The sequence below is a fragment of the Anabas testudineus genome, chromosome 2, assembly GCF_900324465.2.
Source record: "Anabas testudineus chromosome 2, fAnaTes1.2, whole genome shotgun sequence".
Lineage (NCBI taxonomy): Eukaryota > Metazoa > Chordata > Actinopteri > Anabantiformes > Anabantidae > Anabas > Anabas testudineus.
The window spans coordinates 22,741,437-22,760,816 of record NC_046611.1 but is presented as its reverse complement, the minus strand read 5'-3'; the positions used below and the strand labels follow the sequence as shown (position 1 = coordinate 22,760,816).

Below are 19,380 nucleotides of genomic sequence, written 5' to 3'. Positions count from 1 at the left end.
ATGGGCCTCTGGTTGTCATTAGTATTATTACTATTTTCTGGCTCCTTTTCAAATTTAAGCCATGGAATCGGAGAGATTTGTCATATCAAATAAACTAACCAATGAGCCAGGGATATAACCATATGATGGCCAACAAGCATGAGAGGATATCGGATGAGCATATTTAAAATGTATTTCTTAATCCTAGAGTAATATTTCAACCCGAGAGAAAGGGGGTAAGTGAACCATGAACCTTGCAAATCATCCAGGCCAAGTGTAACTCTTCTCTAATGGCCTGGACTCTTTGGTCCCTTTGAATGCCAGGGTCTCATTAGCAAAGCAGCTGAGGTTACTACAAAGACCATTACATCGGTCAGACTGTTCTGTGCAGCCTTCACGCCATTAAGTCTGATACATATGGGGACCTAGCAGGGAGAGATAAGGATTTCATTGCATTACTGAGTCCATTATGTGCCACTAGGGAATAAGGCATTAAAGTTTGTGGTCTGATTAAATTTAGTGTTGCTCAGCTGAAGAGGCAATTAGTGTATACAACACACCTCCATCCTTGACTCTGTGTTGCAGGTGGCCCTTCGAGTAAAACCACCAGCATATGCATAATTTATTGATTACAGTGTCTGTATTAGTCTCTCTTATGCTGTTTTACATTTGTCTTGCACAGGCAGCACAGATGAAAAAGTATATATTGTGCTCTGTGGGTAATTGCAGCTGCAGAAAAGTAATTTATATTGAGTCGGGTGATAGTAGCAGAAAGATAGGAGCAATTTGTAGCTCTAGCAACCATTTCAAGTGTAAATTACTGAGAAAGCACAGTAGCTCTCCAAACTCTGTGGGGGGGGGAGTGGAGGGGTCTCCAGCCTCAGAAATGAAAATTAAAAACAATATTGCACATGTCCACACGTAATTCAATACGTCCTGGAACATTTGCAGAGGTAGGTGTGTTTACCTTCAACCAAACATTCATGCTTTCCATGCTGCTTCAACCTTTTTTTTTTATAAAAGCTAAATCTAGACCATCCTCAGAGGTCTGTGACCACAGCACTAGCAAGCATCAGCACCACTTTGTGCCTTTGGATTGAAAATTGAATTGAATTGCAATACATTTTTATTGCAGTGTTATCAGACTTTGTGGGATGTAACGAAGCATTATTTTGATCTGAATGAAGCATCGCTGGCGTTTGATCCTCAGAATGTAGCTGCAACACACTTAAAAAGGATTCAAGGATGAAGGACATGAAAGGCTACCTTTCTGAGCGGCGTGCATTGCATCATGTTGACGGGGATGAGGAACAGAGAATGCGCACGATATGTGCAAAAGCGCCTTGCAATCTTCTTACTATTTGTGGAAATAATGTAGTGTAGGTCGTTGTTATTAGGAGCTTTGGTTTTGTTTGATGTTAATCTGCTATGTGAACATGTGTGGCTAAACCAGTGGTAGTAGCTTATTCCCATTCTAATGAACGCTGGGAGCCTCCAGGGTAAAGACTGACACAACCAGTTAGACATCTCACTTTGTATTATGCTTTCCTTTAATCAGCTGTGGAAGTCTGACTCAGGGCACTTTGACAGAATGCTAATGCAGAACGCAGCATTTATATTATAGGCATAAGGCGATATAATGCACCATATGGATTAAAATTTGTATCCCATAACTTAGTGTTTGAACGCTCGTTAACATGTTAATATTCGTGTTGTGTTTTGTTTGTTTTGCTATAAAGTGATGGTTGTAATTTCTGCACATTGGTAAATGTTATTTGGCTGCTATTGAAAAAGATTGTCACATTTTCCTAATAACATGTGGTAGTTTCTTTATAGAAATAGTGGAAAGATAATAGCTCTATGGTACCGGGGGAATAATGTGACACCGGAAATCAAAGGGAAAATGAATTGGTGCCCTAACAGAGCTGCCGACGTGAAGGATCTATGTGTAACATCTGTCAGTCAGTCAGTCACATTCAGTAAACGGAGCCCTCTCGTTCCCTGAGGAGGCTTGTCAGTCACCAACATAACAGCTCTGTCTGTTACAGGAGACCTTTGATCCCGAGGTCATTTTCAATCTGTTCCTGTCACCCATCATCTTCCATGGAGCTTACACCCTTAATCAGGTGAGACTGCTGTCCAGACATGCACCCAAGAGGAGAGAAATACATAATCGGAGCACTACTCCTTATATATATGGGTTTACCATCACAAAAAGACTCATAGACTATGGTACTACAGTATCTGTTACATGAATTTTAAACAAATGTCTTCTATATTGGTATGGACTATACTGTTGGCTGTGGTTTGTTTTACTAATTGCAGATTGTTTTAATTACTCTTCTAGAAACGATTCATTATGAATTTGGGATCTGTTCTAGCCTTTGCTTTTTTGGGTACCATAATAAGCTGCTTGACCATAGGGTAAGTATTCCTCCTCACACAAACGTAGTCAGTATTAATAGTGTAACACTGTACTTATGCTCATGTATTGATCATTGTTAGTCAGAATAGTTCTAATTGTCAATTAATATGTTTCTCGTTTGAAGTGATATGAACTTACATTTATTAAAAAGTTACATCTGTACTGTTTAATTTGTACATTTACGAGGTAATCGACCATTAGACTATACAGTACATATATATTCTAAATAAAGAACGGAGAGGATAAAGTTTTGATTCGTTGATACATTGCACTGTGGTACAACAGCATTGCAGATGTACTTTATAACATAAATTCATTACAACAACATTAGTTATTGCTCTGGTTAATGCAAATGTTCGCGTGATAGCGTGCACAACAGCAGAACCCTGAAAATGACTGACTGGAAATGCAACAACAACAACAACAATAGAACAACAGAGATTTATGAAGCTTTGCTATTCTAGCCATACAACGCTAGATGGCACTCTCGGACTTTGGAGGAGTTGTTACTGAGCCACTAATGTGATGCACACAGAGTTTGTGTGAAAACCTCACATCTCCAGTCTCTGTGTGTGTGTGTGTGTGTGTGTGTGTGTGTGTGTGTGTGTGTGTGTGTGTGTGTGTGTGTGTGTGTGTGTGTGTGTGTGTGTGTGTGTGTGATCAGGGAACAATGAACAGTCTGGTTTCACTGCGCTATTATCACATAGTTCCAGCAATATATTAACTGTTGTTTCTCAATATATACATTTACATAGTATGAGAATATTAAATGTAAAATGGTTATTGTGATTGCTGGTATTAGTATTCGTTATCTGTTCATTTTCTGGTCAGAGGATTTATTGGGGACTTCATCCATGATTAAAGTTCATGCCCTTTAGATATCATAGCAGGGGCTAATGAGCTCCTCCGACTTGCTGATACCCAGTGTTAAAGACGTTGTCTTTCCTCACCGCCTTCTTCTTTCTTTTCCTCAATCACTCCTTCGTCAGAAACATCCTATGTCAAATATCGCCAACTCCCCAGAGAAGCAGGGCAGGGTTTGACATGTTGGGTCATGTGCACATTCTTTGATTCCAAGGCACCAGACCTGACCAATCATGTTGCTTGTTAGTGAGTCTGTCACGTCCTAAAGGAAAAAGGGTGTCATGGGAGCGGGGGAACTTGACTCTATACATGAAGGACATTCACTCATGCTCTTTTTTTTTCTGCCTGTCTCTTGCTCTCACTCACTCTGTCCCTTGCACACACACACACACACACACACACACACACACACACACACACACACACACACACACACACGCACACACGTCTTACATCATTACCATGGCTTCAAATGTCCCTTTAAGATACATGAATAAGACAGCTTAGTTTCTTGGGGCAGGACATGTGTAGTCACCATAGTAACAGAGTTGTGCCAAGAGACAGAGAGGTTCCCAAGAGCATACTGATTATTATGGGATTTCACAGACATAACACACATCAGTTACCCATTATAAGCTTTTCAGCAGAGGTAAATGCTGAATAGTTAAGTTAAGATTTATTTTCATAGTTCATTTTTGTAAGAGAGACAATTTTGTGGTTTATTCAGGGACAGTAAGAGTTTAAGTCTATTTTACTGCCAGCAATTAGAGCTGATAAAAATATCCTTCTTCTTCTTTTGTGTTATTTTTGTCACAGTGTCCTTTACAAACTCACGTCATGGTCTTTTTGGAGAATTCGTGTGCTCACACATAAACACACACATTTATAGTTATTGTGACGGAATGATTACACAGTAATACTGTCATAAAAGGATGACAGGGTGATGATAAATAGGAGCTAAAGTAAACTGTCTTAACAAGGGAATCTTTCATGTATGGTAGCGGGGGTGGTATTGCCTGAAGGGGCATGTATTTCTCTACACCTAGACACATTAGAGTGGTTAAATGTAATGCTATCCAACACAGTCACAGCTTGTGTGTCCACTTGTGCTAAGTAGCCGCTGTCTGGAAATGGGTCAACTCACCTGCTGGTAGTGCCTGGCCTCATTACCCAGACTACTCTGGGGTAAGCCCTGCTGTGGTTAGAGGGATGAATGATAGGCCTACTCTGGCTGGCACTCCCTGATGACCTCACTGTGTGTCATTCTGTCTGTCTCTCTGTCTGTCCTCAATCCCAGGGCCTGCGTCTACGGCTTCACCAGACTGATGGTGCTGTTGGGCCAGGCAGCAGATGGAGACTTTGTCCTCTCTGACTGCCTCCTGTTTGGTGCCATTATGTCAGCCACAGATCCAGGTATTGCCCTTATCAAGGAACTCCTACAGTAATTCTCACTAGTTCCAATGGCAGCATTCAAAAACTCCTTCTTTTACACATTAAAAATTTCAGATTTCATTCAAAAGACTTTATTTATTGCTATACAAAAGCTGAAAAGTGGCTGTATGCTACTTGCTCACAGTGAATATAACAGATATATAACAGATAATACAACAGACTGATCACAGACACATCACAGGGATCTGTAGTTAGGTCCTTATGATACAAACGAAAAAAAAAAAGTCAATAAAACATCAAAGACACATAATGGGTTGAAACTCTTCAGTCTCAAATTTCTGCACTTTCGGTTTTGTTTGGAGATGCTTCCATTCAACAACAGTAGTTAACATCTCAAATAACGTGTTTGAAAAGGTCAAAGCTGGCTCAACCTGTTCTTCCATACCCCCCTCCTCTTGTTATCTTGTATACATGTAAATGTATGTGACGCATCTCGTTCTCGTCTTACTCCATAGATACCCTTCCGTTTCTTTGTGTTTGCAAAGCAGAAATTTGCTTTGAATTCATTGCTTTCCTTAGGGCACCCATAATACAATGCATGCTCTTCAAGTGCAGCATTGGCAATGTGTGTCGCATGTGTGTCGATCGCCCATTTATTGGCAATAAATGGGCGATCAGTATGTGCGTCAAAGAGTTTATGCCACAGCTGTCGCCCCGAGAGACATTGTTTGCCTATGACACACTGTGCTTTTTCCTGCTGACCCCAGCGCCCTCGTCACTTTGATTAGAATCACAGTGCAATGCATTGATGGCCCCAACACCAAGACCTTTAGGCTGTCTCCATCTCATGCTGTCCAAATATAGCACCAGCTCTCTGATTCCTCCGAAAAGGAGGTCGTTGAATTTCGCCATCTCTCTCCCTCGTGCATTTGCATTTACAAGGCCAAAGCTGATGGACAACAGGCACATGCACGCACGCACGCGGACACACACGCGGACACACACGCGGACACACACGCGGACACACACGCACACAGTGAATCTCAAAACAATTTAGTGCTGAGGAATAAGCCTTTTTATCTGTGTCGTAACCCCTTGTGTGACAGCTCTCTCGATGTGCTGCTGAGTCACCGCGTAAGTGCAACTTTGTCACGTACTGACATAAATGATGGAGATCTTGAAAACACTGTGAAAGTCATCGCAAGCTGACAGCCAGGCCTTGAGTGAAATAGGAGCCCAATTTATTTGCCACTTTGCTTGCAGTGGTCTGTGGAATATTACAGGGACATTTGATATTCTAGGGCTTCAGCTTTAATGAGTTGATGCAAGCTTTGTCTAAGATAAGCAAATAGTAACAGTGCAGGGATATTTTCATAGCTAGTATTTTAAAACTTTAATTGGAAGCAGACTTAGACCGAATATACGTACACAACTAATCTATTATAGTTTCATATTTGAAAGTTGTGATGTTAATCTGGTGGTTTGGAGAAAATAATGTCAATGCGAGTTCTTATATAAGATCCAGATGCAGCGTTTGTTGACTGTTCAAGAATGAACCAAGGAAAGGAAAACTGCTGAATTTCTTTTTTTTTTTTTTACAGGAATAGCAGATGTAAAGATAAGTAAAGTTATATGCAGTGTTTTTTTGTTAACATCTCTTATTTTACACTGAACAGAAGTCTCTTTTTTTGACAATAGTGACAACTAAGGAATAAAATTCTCAGTAGTTAAATAATGTAATTTTCGTTTCTAGCACACTGTCTTCCTGTTTGTTCCTTTCGTCAGGAATTGATTTGTGAATTGCTCATTAGGTACGAGGCCCTGTTCTTGTCAGAGTCACAATAAGAGACATGGTTCAGGTCACCAAGTGAATGTGAGAATTCAGTAGCCTCAGGGATGGTTAAAAAATTGGTTGGTGAGATATTCCCTTAACTTTTTTTAGTGCAGTAGTTTTTCCCTTTCATCTCTGAGTTTGTGTTTATTTATTTATTCCCTTTTCAGTAATTCTCTTGACATGGAAACTGTGGGCACATCTTTCTTTCAGTACCGTATGTTGGTGTTGAAAATGATGCCAGAGGTGGAAATCACTTGTTTACATCTGTGGTTCTGAGCCAAGTGTCAGCGGTAACTACCAAGAATTAAAATATTGAAAAGACAGTAAATGTGTAAAAAAAAAAAAAAAAATACTGCAACAATAAACACAGGCCTGGTGATTAGTTACTACAGAAGAGTAGTGAACAAGAAGAAAAGACAGACAGGCCACGATTACTATTTACTAACCTTACACACCACAATAAGCAAGATAGATGGGCTTAAATGAGGTTAAGTTAAGAAATGTGGTGTGATGTTGTGAAATGTTTAACAAACATAATAAGCTGAACTTAGTGCAGATTGCCTTTAATTTGATGGTAATTAGAAATACTGAAAAACTTGTCTTGACATCCCAAACAAATAGTCTGTCTGATTCAGCATAAACAAAAAAAAACAAGCTAGAAAACTGAAAATGATAAAGTGCTGGTTTTACTTTATCTTGACCCACATTTGTGCACTCGTCAATGCCGAGAAAACTGAGCACTTTTTCCATGGAGAAGAGGAAATTATAGTAATTCCTTGTTGACCGTTATCTCTTTCCTAATGCGTCACTTTCAGTATTTCATCCATCTAATTTGGTCGAATCGGTGAGCGAATCCCCTGCTCTCTGACTGAATGACAGTGAGCTTTGCCTCTGCAGAACGGTAATTTGACCTAATAAGGTTTCCATTCGACCCTTTCAACTGTATTATGTTGGGAATAATTGTCTACTCTCTCCACCTTATGGTGTTGCTGTGGAAACTGATGAACACTTGACAGCTGTAGGACAGGGTTGCTATGACAACACAGCCAACACGAGCCCATCCTTGTGTATGTGTGTGGAGTGGGCGCTCCCCCCACCCCCCCCACCCGCCCACCAACCTTTCTTGCAATGTGGGTAGAGCAGGACATACTGTCATCAGCCAGGCATTATGGGAGCAGGGAAATGGAACGATCCTGACTCCGGGGTCGACCTCACCCTCTCCAGATAAAGGATTTTCCCCAAACAGGAAGAGCTTTAAAACTGTCAAAGACCAAAGAGCCAGATCTGTCAAAACAAGTCCAGAGGCTACTCTCTTGCCACTGCTCTGATTGTGAGGCTGTTCCCATTCTGGCTGTCATGCCCTCACTAGCATGGCGTTCACCATGGTCCAAGTTATGCCAGTCATTTCCTTGAAACTAATTTAAGCAGTTTTTTTTCCAGTCTTGGTCTCAACAGGTGTAATATTAATCTGCTGGGAGCTGTTATTGTTTTGAATATGATATTGTTTGGCCTTCAGCATGGCACCACGCTGAGTTTCCTACATCCTTGTAAATATGAGTGTGGGTTTGTGAGTGTGCATTAGTTTGGTCTTTTTCCCTATGTGACATTGTTTTTGTTATAATTTAGTTGTTCTTTTCCTTTTGTATTTACCTATCTGCTATCTGCAGCTCTCTACTTATCGCAAGCAACTTAATGTGATCAATTCTACTTTTTTCATTAAACACAGAGCCAACAATGCTACAGCTGATACCTCGGGCGTCAGAAAGTGTGCAGCTGACACTCATGTCACTGTCTCGTCAATGTCAGCACTGTCCCTGTCACTCAACCAGAACTCTTTGCCGCCCTGTGGCGTAGAGCATGTTGTGTTATGCGTGTGCTCATTCATGTGCTCAGCGTCTTCCACTTGATATTTACTGTTGGTGAACTCACAGTGAAGTTGCAGATTGTATTTATAGAGAATATATACCTTCTACTGATGGCTGATCTCAAACTGCTAATGACTGGTTAAAAGGTGCATTTGAACTAGACACACACACACAAACACACACACACACACACACACACAGATACATTTTGCCGCATGTGTAAAAGGCTCCAAGAGCTCTACTGATTAGTTAAGAGCTCACAACTCTCCAAACTTTCCAAAGATAACGCATGCACACTAGAATACAAATTTGAGAGGTTGCGTCTTTAATTTTTTTTTCTCATGTTCTCACTGTGTCTCTGCTGTGTGTGTGTGTTACACATGCAGTAACAGTGAACAGCAGGGAGCAGTGAGCAGCAGTCATTATGCAAGAAGCACCTGTGTGAGAGACTGGAAATATGTGGGAAGGTATTCTTTGTGTTGCTGAGCACTTAGTGACCCTTACATTATTTAAAGCATGGGGCTCTCTGCTGTATTTCCTCACATTAGGCTGTAATTGGCTCATTCTGGGCATTTTAATCAGCTGCAGCATCTTAACTCTAATCTCCTCCTTTTCAAACCAGCGCCCTCTCTTCTATTCTAAAAACTGCTGCAGTGCCCCAAGCTAATAATCTACATATATTCATGCAAAATATGACCATGATATGAACCAGAAACACCTGCAGTGTTAACAGTAAGGAAATAGTAACTATCTACATCATGTACAGTAATGCAAATCATGTTCAACTATTCAGTCATTTCCTTTACATGGATGATTTGCATCTGACCTCACTACTGCTGCCCTCATTAAGTCACACATTGACCAAAAAACACAGATATGTGCCCTTGTGAAATGTATTTGATAATATTTGTTTTTTACGTGTACCGATCCACGTAGTGAGTTTTGACCTGAAAATGTCACATTTTAGCAGAAACAATTAAAGTTAAAGAGCATTCATACGTCATCACGTCAAATAAGATAGGTATGCCCTTCAGTCTATCTGAAAATCTTCATGAATCATACTGATCCTTCATATCAGTAAATTAATATCGATGGTAGCTAATTCTTTTCATCACTCACCAACATCTTTTCTATAGGATAAGATAAGAATATAATAAAGATCAGGACCAGTGCAACATCTGTGTCAGCTTTCGTTGTCACACTAGACCTTTAGTTCCCCTGGTTATTCCTGTTTGTGGCTACAGCGGTAATACTCCACATAACTTTTACTGTGTGCTTAGAAAAGCATGTATTGTGTTTCTTCAGTAGCAGTAACTCTTTTGTTTTGTTTTGTTTTCTCCAGTTTCTGTGCTCGGCCTTTTGTCGGAGCTACATGTTGACCTGGATCTCCACTCCCTGCTGTTTGGTGAGAGTGTCCTGAATGATGCTGTAGCCATTGTGCTGACACAGTGAGTATCTCCCTTCAGGATTCATCTCTGCCCGCACAATGGCATATACTTCTAGGTTTAATTGTGTTGCAGATAAGTCTTTTCAAATTGGCTTTATGGGGGGTGGATGTGTGGGGGAACTGAAGCTGGATGGATGCTGCCGGCCTTAAGCAAAAAGAAGGGTGTGATTGTTAAAACAGCAGGAGTGGCTCAGATGCTATGCAGTGGACTGTGTAAGCGAGTTGCCCCTGGCACTGTCAGCATCTCATTAAGGTAGTCAGTGGAGAGGCTCACTGCCAAAGCAGAGACACACTCCCAGCTAACGAACTCAGCCAACACAGCTACTGTCAGATTCAGTCAAAATACAGCATAAAATTCTCGGAAGGCCAGTGAAGTGGCCATGATGCTGCTGAGCCTTGTCTGAGCATTTCAGTTGCTCCATTCTTTTCCCTGCACTTTTTCCCCTTGTACTTAAATATGCATGACTGTCTTTCTTACACACACACACATAAACACATTGGAGTGACTGTTTGCTCTATTTATGCAATGCTAGTGAACAAAGCCAGTCAAGTAGATGCGCTAACAGACGGTAAGATGAGGAGCAGATAGGGTGAGGGAACTCACACGGGGCCAAACCCCTGCTCGGGGAGACACATGAACTAATAAGGGTGGAAGGAGATGACAGAGGTATTATTTGACTATTGTATTCACAAGGACAGACACGTGTACAGTACTGGCACACGGCGACATGTCTCAAATGCACAAATGAGCGAAGACAGTCAGGCGGATGGAGAGGAAAGGGATTGGGTGTCGCATTTGTTGTGTTCACACTATGGCTGGTGTCTGCGTGAACACTGAAGCACAGGAGAGTGATCCCGCATGTCTTCCCGGACAAATAGTAAGATAGTGCTGTGTTTGTTCTTAGAGTGGCGTGACCGGCCTTCATGCCATCTCCTGTCACTTGACTGGCTCGCTAGCCTGCTGGTCGCCCTGGCCTCACATACAAAGCCGGCCCTTATTAGTGAACCACGCGGGGTCCTGGCACTGGAATTTTAACAAGCTCCCAGAGCAGCTCAACCTTACGCTGATGTGCCCTCGCACAGGCACTAAACTTCTTGCCCCGGCAGCCACCATTCAGCCACGGCATGTGCTGACATCTTAAGAAGGAATTAGCAGTCCTAAAAGTGTGAAGATGCAGTCTCCCAAAGGTCAAAGTGACCAAGTGACTAGTGGCCTACATATAATGTGCTGACTCTTTATTTTCATGATGAGACTGATAGATTTTCCCTTTTCAGCGTGCTGCGCTCATTAGCGACAGTTTGATTGATTTCTTCCAATTTTGCGTTGGAGATTAAGGCATGTTGTGGTGCGTGTTAGACCATTTCAACCTGACAGCATGAATAGTGGAGATACATTACAGGGCTATTTTCAGCAGTTTGATGGACACTTTTTTGACACTGAAAGTGTCTTCCACAACTCATTTTCATCCTAGCTGGCCATATAAAGTAACTTATTAGTCTTACCCTGGGTACCAAAAGCTTTGTCAATTCAAATGAAGCAAATAGCATTTGCACACTGCTTTTACAGAGTCAAATGTTTGACAATCATTTAAAATACTCAAACTCTAAAAGGAGTATACTGTATGTCAGAGTCTGTAATGGGTTAAAAAATACTGTCATTCCACAGATGCAGCCATCTCAATCAGCAGTTTGCATGTGTGCCTGTCTCTGCCTGCTTCACCTCAGGCCCTCTTCCAGTTTCTTGCTCTCTTCCCTCTCTCTTGCACTCATACTAACCTCCATGTGGAGATTTCCCCTTCCTACAAAGGAAATATTAAATATTCTTCACAAATTTATTGTGAAGAGCAATAGTATTTCCCTTATTGGCCACTAACTACTGGGGAATATCTCTGAGGCAAATTATCATGAATGTGTTGTTTTCCAATGAATGATTTCTTTTCTATGAAATGCCATGTATTTTTAGGAACGACTCCAGTAACCTGCACTTAAAGGCCTAGCTCAGCATAACAGGCGTATGAATTTATGCACACTGCTCCAGACTGGTTCAGACTAAGAAGCGAGGGCGATATTTTTGATGGCTGCACTTGTTTCTGAGCCATAAACCATGTTGTTGCTTTAATGTTTCAGCATATGTAACGCTCATTTTGACTTTGGTCGTAATTATGCTGCCGTCTTCCGTTTGTTCTATAACAGGTCTGGATTTTGTCATTTTTCTTGTAGTGCCATCACCACCTACAACCAGATGGATGCAGGACACACTTTCAACCACACTGCCTTTCTCCGCTCTGTTGGTTATTTTCTTGGAGTGCTCGTCGGCTCCTTCCTCTTGGGTTTCATATTTACAGTCATAACGGCCCTCATATCCTTTCATCCCCTCCCTTGTCTGCCTCTGCACCTCAGGCTCAATTATCACCTCCGCATCCGCCGCAATGTCCACTTCCTCAACTTGATAATTGCTTCTCTAACAAACTCCTACTGTACCAACATTATCAGCAAAAGCAATGCAGCAAAGTCTTAAGTGCTCCTGTGACATTAATGGTTGCAGAGAGGTCATCAATCAAGCCAATAGCATCTAATGAAATTTCGACTTGCACTGTTGTCCAGCATTTCTCTCTGATCTTCTAGTAATTAGACCTTGGGATGAAAAATGAGGATGTGTCATGAGACGTTCGGGGCAGAGCTCAGCTCTTATTTACAGTGACTAATCTCTGGGTGCAAGCAAAGCACAAAGTGAACATTTATTAGATTTTGCTTATGCCAACAGTCTGCTCTCTTCAAACAGTAGTTGTTTTGTTTTTTTGAAGAGATTCAGGTTGACATAAAGCTGTCAGCTGTCATGTTTTAATACCTCTCTGTATGTGTTGGTAATTACAGAAAGAAGCAATCAAGCTGAGGAAGGTATTTTGGTTATTGTGAGCCACCAGGGTATTTAAGGGAGATGAGAACAGCCAAATGCGACCAATGAGACGTTTTTAAATCGTACTATTTAAAGTACCTACAACTACTTATCTTCACTTTTTGTGTGAATGTTAGAAGTGAAGACAAGTGAAGGTGCTGTAGTAAACAATGGTAAACAAAGGTAAACAAAGAAGCTTTTCCAGTGGGGACTTTGGACAACAGACGTCTTCTGTTACGAGCTAACAAACTAACCAGAATATATACAAACAAAAAGGATTTTATTTACCTCCTGGACTCAAAATCAGAGGACACGGGGAACCAACAAGTCGAGGGAATCAAACACAGACACTACAACATAAACTAGGTGGGTACAAAGTGACAACTGAGAGACCTGAAACTCGGTGACAAACAAAGTGACTAACAAGCAAAAACAAGTGACCCCCACAAACCAAGAAAACTAAGTGACAAACAAAACACACAAATTCGAAATACAACAAACAATTGTGTCAACAAAAATCTATACTAATACAAACAAAAATACAATTCAGCTCACTAATCAGAAATACAAACAATAAATCACTGCAGGCAAACCAACTCACAAACAGGGAAAACAAAGTCCAGCAAACGAAGGCAAAGTCCAGGTTGTAACGAAGTGGTGAGTCCATGAAACAACAACAAGTCCAACAAACCAGCAGTGAACAGAGGACTGGAGGGAGCTTTTAAAGAAACGGGGACACACAAGTGAAGTGAATCCATAATCAGGGACCAGGAGAGTGAAGGGACAGGAAGTCCAAATACAGGTAAACAGGAAGTGGCTGGAGCGGCACCAGGTGAAACAAACAAAAACAAAACCTAAAAAAAAATAAATAAAAAGGGATGAAGAGAGGACGTGTAGCAGTTTTTGGAGAACTTGCAAACTGGATTTACATTTACATTTACATTTAGTCATTTAGCAGACGCTTTTATCCAAAGCGACTTACAAGTGAGGAACAAGGCAAGCAAACAAAATCTAAGTCAAGAAGAAACAACATCAAAGCAAAGTGCTATCAAAAAAGTGTTACTGTTTCAAGAGATGTTAGAAAGAAAGGGTAGAATTTTTTTTTTTTTTTTTTTTTTTAAGTGCAAAGGAAGATGCGAAAGAGTTCTGTTTTCAGCAGTTTTTTAAAGATTGCAAGTGAGGTGGCTGAGCGTGCAGAGATAGGCAGCTCATTCCACCATCTTGGGATCACTGAGCTGAACAGTTTTCCTTGGTGTCGACTGTGTGGTGCAGGTACCACCAGACGACGTTCCCTGGTTGAGCGCAGTGGACGGGAGGGGATGTAGACCTGAACGATTGAATTGAGATAAGATGGAGCTGTGGAGTTCACCACTCTGTAGGCAAGAGACAGAGCTTTGAACCTGATCCTTGCAGCCACAGGAAGCCAGCGTAAAGATCTGAAGAGCGGTGTGACATGAGACCTTCTAGGTTGATTGAAAATGAGGCGTGCTGCCGCATTTTGGATCATCTGGAGGGGTTTGGTCGTGGATGCCGGTAAACCCATCAGTAGTGCATTGCAGTAATCCAGGCGAGATAAGATCAACGCCTGTACAATGAGTTGAGTCGTGTATTCCGTCAGATAGGGTCTGATCTTTCTGATGTTGTGGAGGGCATATCTACACGACCTAGCGACTGTGGCGATGTGATCTGTGAAGGTCAGCTGGTCATCAATGATGACCCCCAGGTTTCTGGCTGACTTAGTAGGGGATATCACTGCAGATCCAATGTTAATGCTGATGTTGTGTTGAGTTGAAGGTCTGGCAGGGAAGACTAGAAGTTCAGTTTTGGGTATGTTGAGTTGAAGGTGTCTTTTTCTCATCCAGGCAGAGATGTCAGAGAGACAGGCAGAGATGCGAGATGAGACAGTTGAGTCATCCGGCGGAAAAGACAGGAAGAGCTGTGTGTCATCTGCATAGCAGTGATAAGAAAAGCCATGAGAATGGATGATAGAGCCTAGAGAAGCAGTATAGAGCCTAGAGAAGAAGTATAATTACCACTCAGGGCTGCTCTACATGGCAGAACCCCTGGCTTAGCAAGCACCCTCTGCATTTGTTTGCAGATACAGCACTATTGTGTATTACTACTTGTGTTCAGTGTTAGGTGTTGTATGATTATCTTTAACTCTCCCGTTCACCTCACCAAATTTACTAAACTTCATAAGAGACCATTGCTGGAAACATCAGTCTTCTTTCTGCTGTCTTGGAGCAGCTTCCTCTCAGCTGAAGCCAGTGGACTTTCAGGTGTGTACGATTCTCGTATATATGTCATTTGTGAATGCGGGGACATGTTTTTGTTCTGTGTGGCAGGGAGGGCAGACAAAAGACAAATCTTTTTAGTGAACCGCTGTCCTTTTTTCTGTCAAACAGCTCTTCTTGCTCTGGCTTGTTGCCTCAAGGCTACTCACACTCCACAAACCTGGAAATGATGTGTGTACAGTCTCCATGGTCCAAACATGAGCATCTGCATAATTCCGTGCTCAAAAACAAATGTATTTTCAGTCAAATAACTCCTCCTATACATTAGAAACTCCCCTGTTCCTTATAAACACACACATACCTTACCATCAGAGCATCCTTGAAATTATAGCAAGTTAATAAAGTGCAAATGACAAAGTATTGAGCCATCTCCCCCTCTACAGTGGACTGCAGGTACCAAGTACATTCTGTCCTAAAGTCCTATTACTCGTTTTCAAACCATGTCCGCCTTCGTCTGTCTCGGCGTGTTCGTACCATTAGTATTAGATGTGGCACCACAAATGGCAGTCAGAGAATAAATTCTTGCCCTAGATGTTTTGGTTCAAACTAAATGTGCTATCCTCTAAATTACGTAAAGGATCCAGATGTAAACACCTGGAAATGAAAATTGAAATGTCAGTCTTCATATTCATCTGTTGATGTCAAACCCAAGTGTTTTCAGTCTTCAACTGCAAAAATAGAGGAACTGGCCTCACTTTTCCAATACTTTTGGAGGAGAGTGTACTATGTATTTATTAGAAAGTAGTAGTAAAGTTGCCCTTGGTGATGGATTGATCATGCCGTATCTGTTTTTACATGTGGCCTGAGCACTTGTGATGTTCTAGGAAAGTTATGTGTTGTGGTGTACATAGGCACACATTAGTGTTGTTGTTTCCTCTGCCCTGATTGTGTCAGAGGGATTCCACTCATTCAGCTGATGTTGTGGTGCTTGGTCTTATTTGGCAGCACTCCCCATGGCCTGTGGAGGAGGAGAAGATGGTTTTAATGAAATAGCTTGACCTTTGTCTATTGGACCCAGATGCCCTGTCTACAAAGTACTACCACTTACAATTCTGCCCAGTGTGGGAGGCATACAGCAGCAAAACCTAGGGCAGTGATTCTCAGTATTATCTGGATGCAGTGCCCTGGGTATTTTTAGCAGTAGCACAGTGCCTTTCTGTGCTGTAGGACTGGAGCTAATTGTAAAATGCTTCATTTTGACTGTAAACAACAATTGTGATGCTTTGGCACAATTTAAAAGTCAGAATTTCTAATATCCTTGGTACAATATTGAATTCTACAAATCTAATATGTGGAGGGCTGCTATTTTGAAGGGCCGTTAATGGTTCATTTGGGGTGAAGCGTCACGTCATACAGAGGCGCCCAGTGAGCGATGGCACTTGTCCCTGGTGTCCTTTGGTAATCAAAGCTCTTTCTGTCTTTGTTAATTGCTGAAGTTAAGTGAGGGTGTGCCTAATGACCCTCAGCCTTTCAGGGAACCCTGCTATCATTAATCTTATGCCCCTCACAACTCCTCATTAATGGATGCGTCTCATCAGTTGCCAAGTGCCCTGAATGGAGGAGTCTTTTTGTGGATGGTGGCCAATGTGTTACCTCTGTCCATGTTATGTAAACCAAGGAGGACGTTGTTGTCCTAAGCCAAATGGAAACAAAATGAAGTCTGCTGGACAGGACATTGTGAGCAGGGATTACAGGAGTTAGCATAGTGCAGGAACAGATCGGCACCCCAGTCTGACGAATGGACGAATGGTGAAGAGAGAGTAATGGACTGGCTTCACTTAACAGCATGGACCACAGTCCCTATCTTTTCCCTCCTGCCTTATTTACCACTGCCAGGCACTGTCTTCTAACTGTTCCTAACCGTCACAGTAATTTCACATTTTGCTATCCTCTGTGATTCTCTCTCAAAATAGAAGGAGCAAGAACATGAAATTGAATTTCTGCGACAAAGCAAGCATGTCCTGTGAGGCAGCAAACCCACCTTTCATGCTTTGCGTTTCAAATTTCAGCTTTCTGCTCCAGCCAGCCTCCTCTCCTGACCTGATCACTCCCCCTGTTTCTTGTCTTTTTGGAGTCGTCTTTCTTTGGCTGCATTTCTTTCCCTTTTGTACTTTGCTTGTCAATTGTGTGGCTTTTGTTAATTTCTGCTCCTCCGCATCTGGCACGATCTATTAGGATGACTTATTTCTTTAGCATGTGTTATTCCCCGTGTTTTATGTCTCTGAAGCAGATTTTTTTTTTTCCAAACATGAGGATGTTTGAATTGGGTTGGGCAGCACATTTGATTAAGCTTATACAGCTGGAATTCAGTGGATACAGGGTTGGGTTGGTTTGATCTGGACTCATTTAATACTCAGATAAAAAACGTAGCTGCACACGGTCTCATTCAATGAACCTTTCAGACCCTTAAGACAATACTTACATGCATTGCTGTGCTAATATTTCTTTTAGTGTAGTCATAATTCCCAGGTTTAATTAGAAAATCATGTTTTTTCAGCTGAACATTTAAAAATTCTTGCATGTTAAACCACACAGCCTAACAGCCCTTTTCACAAATTTCACAAATCGTTCTCTTACGATGCAGGGACCTGCATGCTCCCAATACGAGACTCATAATAAGAATACTTTATATACTATGTGCATGTAGAAGTGCTTTTGCATGCTTCATACTAATCAGATTTCTGTGTCTTTTAGGTGTTGTGGCAGTGCTGTTTTGTGGCATGAGCCAGGCAAAGTACACAATTCACAATTTGTCCTCCGAGGGCAGGACCAGAACCGAGCAGGTACGTTTGTGGAGGACGGTTGAGACCTATTTCGGTGTTGTTTTCAAACAGCATTTTTCAGCCTCCTCATTATGTTCACGTTGACTGCTGATGCCAGTGTTTGTGTCTTGTGTGCATGTGCAAGCAATCATTAATTACCATTAGTGCTCTGCCTGTCCAGTGGGTGTCTGTGTAGGAGGCCAGTCTCCAGCTATCTGCTTAAAAGGCTGAGCACAGATGGAAGCAAGTACACTGTCATAATGTAAGCTTCACAGAGAAGCAAATAAATCAGAAGTACACACATATACTCATCTATGCATTTATTATTCATTATTGGTGCCACAGTGCAGCTAACTGTTTATCACAGAAATGCCTTTATGAAAAACTGCAGCAGGGTTGAGGCATTTGCCTATAAAGTGGATTGGCTATGCAGTAGTCAATGTATGTGTATGGAGCGGTGTGTTTACTGGGCACAAAGCCTTTATCTATATTTTTATGATTTATACATGCAGTCACAGCTCAAAGGGAAAGACAAAGTGATTTAGTATATGCAGACACTAGTTGAATAGCTAGTAAGAGAAATCTTTCTTCTGCGGCATCCCGTGTCCTTGTGATATGAGGTGAAGGCAAAAAAGGTACACTTATTCAATTAGATAGCTTTTTTTTTTTTTTTTTTACTAAAGCTTTAAATCAAAGCTGGTTTAATTGATAGAAACAGCAATTATTAAATCATTAATGAATCACAACATCTGCTGTAGTTTAATCTAGACACAACATATGGGCTTTAATTCTTTAATTAATAAATGATTTCTGATGCAGAAATGACTCATTAAAATGAATCCAATTCTGTTTTTTTTTTTATCTGCAGTAAATTATATCAAGCTCTGTAATATGGACAAACACAGGAACTGTAGGGCCGATTTGATGAGTTGTAATATTTCTTCATTATTAAGGCTAAGTCCAGAACTATTTCCACAAATGGCAATTTTCCTTTTAACAGGGAAATAATGAGAAGAACATGCAGCCACATTATGTCTTTAAGCTGCAGAGATGTTTGCTGTAGCTGCCTAAGCAAATCAGAGGATAACATCGACACTGAATTTGTAATATTTGTGATAATCTAAGCCTGTTTACTCGTTTCAGAAATGATCCCTCACTTTCACTTTTGCACGCACGCACGCAGACACTCCATCCACCTTGAATGCGTCGCCATCTCAGATGACCGTCTCCCTCATGATCCTCTCAATCCCTCTTATAATTTGCAGCTCTTTGAAGTCTTCAACTTCCTGGGGGAGATTTTCATCTTCAGCTACATGGGATATGTTTTGTTGACGTTCCCTCACCATGTCTTCAAAGCCCTATTCATTTCTGGGGCATTTGTATCCTTTCTGCTACATGATGGAGCATCTTCGCTCCCTGCTGTGCAGCCTTTGGAACCCACGCAGAATCCCGAAATTGTTGTTTTGTTCTGTCTCCCCTACCTTCAGCCATAATCCGTATCTGCACAATCATCTGCCACACATGTGACCAGAGTGGTCTTATTGTTCTCTGTCTTGCCTCGCCGGTGCTGCAGTGCAGCGATTTCCTCAGTTCATAGAAAAAGCAAAGTAATTCAGCACTTT

The 19,380-nt window shown here is 41.5% G+C and overlaps 1 protein-coding gene across 2 annotated transcripts in view; it reads left to right on the top strand.

Moving 5' to 3' along the window:
* The window catches only part of LOC113164577 (sodium/hydrogen exchanger 9-like), a 53,684-nt gene that overhangs the window by 2,999 nt on the left and 31,305 nt on the right, over positions 1 to 19,380 (top strand). For both annotated transcript variants that reach the window (XM_026363933.1, XM_026363932.1), the window contains exons 3-10: positions 2,028 to 2,105; positions 2,327 to 2,403; positions 4,566 to 4,681; positions 9,702 to 9,807; positions 12,027 to 12,165; positions 14,876 to 14,981; positions 17,691 to 17,779; positions 19,024 to 19,137. In XM_026363933.1, coding sequence (XP_026219718.1) covers positions 2,028 to 2,105; positions 2,327 to 2,403; positions 4,566 to 4,681; positions 9,702 to 9,807; positions 12,027 to 12,165; positions 14,876 to 14,981; positions 17,691 to 17,779; positions 19,024 to 19,137 — 825 coding nt within the window. The remainder of the gene's footprint in view (positions 1 to 2,027; positions 2,106 to 2,326; positions 2,404 to 4,565; positions 4,682 to 9,701; positions 9,808 to 12,026; positions 12,166 to 14,875; positions 14,982 to 17,690; positions 17,780 to 19,023; positions 19,138 to 19,380) is intronic.